Source organism: Haliotis asinina, chromosome 11 (assembly GCF_037392515.1).
Source record: "Haliotis asinina isolate JCU_RB_2024 chromosome 11, JCU_Hal_asi_v2, whole genome shotgun sequence".
NCBI lineage: Eukaryota > Metazoa > Mollusca > Gastropoda > Lepetellida > Haliotidae > Haliotis > Haliotis asinina.
This window is the reverse complement of record NC_090290.1, coordinates 19954137-19956312: the sequence shown is the minus strand read 5'-3', so window position 1 is coordinate 19956312 and position 2176 is coordinate 19954137. Positions and strand designations below refer to the sequence as shown.

General features: G+C 43.4%; 1 protein-coding gene across 1 annotated transcript; it reads left to right on the top strand.

Moving 5' to 3' along the window:
* Positions 1 to 1099: 1099 nt before the first annotated feature.
* LOC137255335 (uncharacterized) lies at positions 1100 to 1741 on the top strand. Its single transcript, XM_067792784.1, has one exon. It carries the CDS (start codon positions 1100 to 1102, stop codon positions 1739 to 1741), a length of 642 nt encoding a protein of 213 aa, XP_067648885.1.
* Positions 1742 to 2176: the final 435 nt, after the last annotated feature.

Here is a 2176-nt window from a genome sequence, read left to right as displayed (position 1 = left end):
TCCAGCAGTCTAAACATATGACATTTATGATTTTCTTCGGTCAGGTCACCGTCCTGTCTTTAAGTAATAAACATAATTTACGCATTGTATAGCCTTTACACATTTACACGTCCCTAGTATGGGGATCTGCCTTCAGTTGTTGACGGTCTATAGCCCATTTAAATATTGCCGACGTGACGTTAAATAGTAACTCCCTCACTCACTTATACATATACACTGTACAGTTCGATGGACGCTCACGGGTGAGGACGTGTTTTGCTGCGCTCCGCTGAGATGAAGGATATCTTCCTCCTACAGCTATTCAGCATATCAAGATCATGTCCCTTTATGCACATATCTTGGGGAGAAGATAAACATGAGTTCATGTGCTTGTGTGCTCACGTGTCCATAAGCTTTACAAATTAACTCTGAAAATGCATTTTCTTCTTTTTCGCACAGTTTCTGGCAATAGTATTTTTACTGCCATAATTAACTTAATTCAGCAAAATTTAGGCTTTATCTTTGGATATTTGGCACCCGTGGCGAGCCACCTCTTCGTGGTGGGTGCTGGGTAACGCTAAGAGCTCGCCGACACCCCCGTTGTGGACCCGGTGGGATATTTGGTCCACCAACCCGTTTGCCGTGGGTTGCGGCCCTGTGTCGGTGGAGGAGGGGATCCTGGTGGTTGAGGGCATGGGAGCAGGACCAGTGTTCCTATTGCTCAACACACCACTTTGGCCCTAACTTCACCTAGACGGGTGGTTGAATGGGCCCGGTTCAACCAATCGGCTGGTCACGCCAAGCCCTGAGCATCACTATATGTAATGGTGCTCAAAATTTTGACAATTGTATTGTGTGTATTATTAGGTCTTGGTCGATTTTTGAGTCTTGTCAATTTCAATTTTACAAATTTATGTTTTTGCCTAGAGTCGTATGCCCAGAAGGCGGTGGCTCATGGGCCAATCTGGTAGTTTAATTATTTATAATTCTTCTACTGGAGTATATCATCCGGGTATCCTTGGTGCTGTAAGCTGGAGGCCCGCTTGCTTTAGCATTGTCCTTGTGATACTCTGTGGTGGGTGGGGAGCTCGGATGATGAAAATGTATGTATACATTAAACATGGCTTATGAAACCCCAACTAAGAAAACCAAACGTCCTCTTGAAACTGATCCTATTGATGATGACCTGCGACCGTCCAAATCAATTGATTTTTGGCCCCGTTTTTTAGTGATTGAAACTATTGACGAGACACCTTTAAAGCTGAGCCCTTTCGCCACATCTAAAGGTATTCAGGGTATTGCCGGAGAAGTAAAGAACATCAGAAAGTTACGGTCGGGTGCGCTGCTGGTCGAATGCGCTAAAAGACAGCAGTCAGCCAACCTTATGAGCACTGAATCGTTCGTCGGTGTTCCAGTTACTGTCACTGCCCACAAGACCTTAAATACAAGCAAAGGCATCGTCAGAGACCGCGATCGACCATTTGCTGAAATGTCAGAACTTGATATTGGGTATGATATGAAAGATCAAGGTGTGCTCTACGTCAAACGTTTTTCAACCCGTAGAAACAATGAAACTGTTCCAACCAACACGTATCTGTTCTCCTTTTCATCTCCGACAGCTCCAAGATCATTGAAGGCTTGTTACTGCAACATCAAGGTTGACGTGTACATTCCGAACCCGCTCAGATGTTTTTATATGCCAGAAGTACGGCCATGGTGTAAACACTTGTACATTGTCCTTTGTGTATGCTCACTGTGGTGACAAGACACATACAACGGAAGGCTGTACAAGTACCTTTAAACAATGCACCAACTGTTCAGAAAACCATTCATCTTTTTCGAAAGAGTGTCCGATTTGGAAAGAACACATGGAAATTAACAAGATCAAATTTACCCAAAATATCAGTTTTTCTGATGCCAAAAAACTTGTAAAGAGATCTGAACTCCCAGACAGTTATGCTTCTATAACCAAAACATCATCTGAACCAAGCCTTAAAATATCTACTTCTTCCACAAGCTGTCAAACAAATTTGACTTGGGTCAAATGTGATTCTCTCCAGATTTTCTATCCTACTACATCATCTCAAACTACGGAATCACTTCCTAGTAAGTCACAAAAGCAGTCAGAGTCATCTTCTGATCCTAAGCCACCCTCTCAGTCGCGTTCACAATCTCAATCGTCATCTGATACGCAGTC

Coding starts and splice junctions, on each gene's coding strand:
- LOC137255335 (XM_067792784.1), top strand. CDS start 1,100: ATGGCTTATGAAACCCCAACTAAGAAAACCAAACGTCCTCTTGAAACT.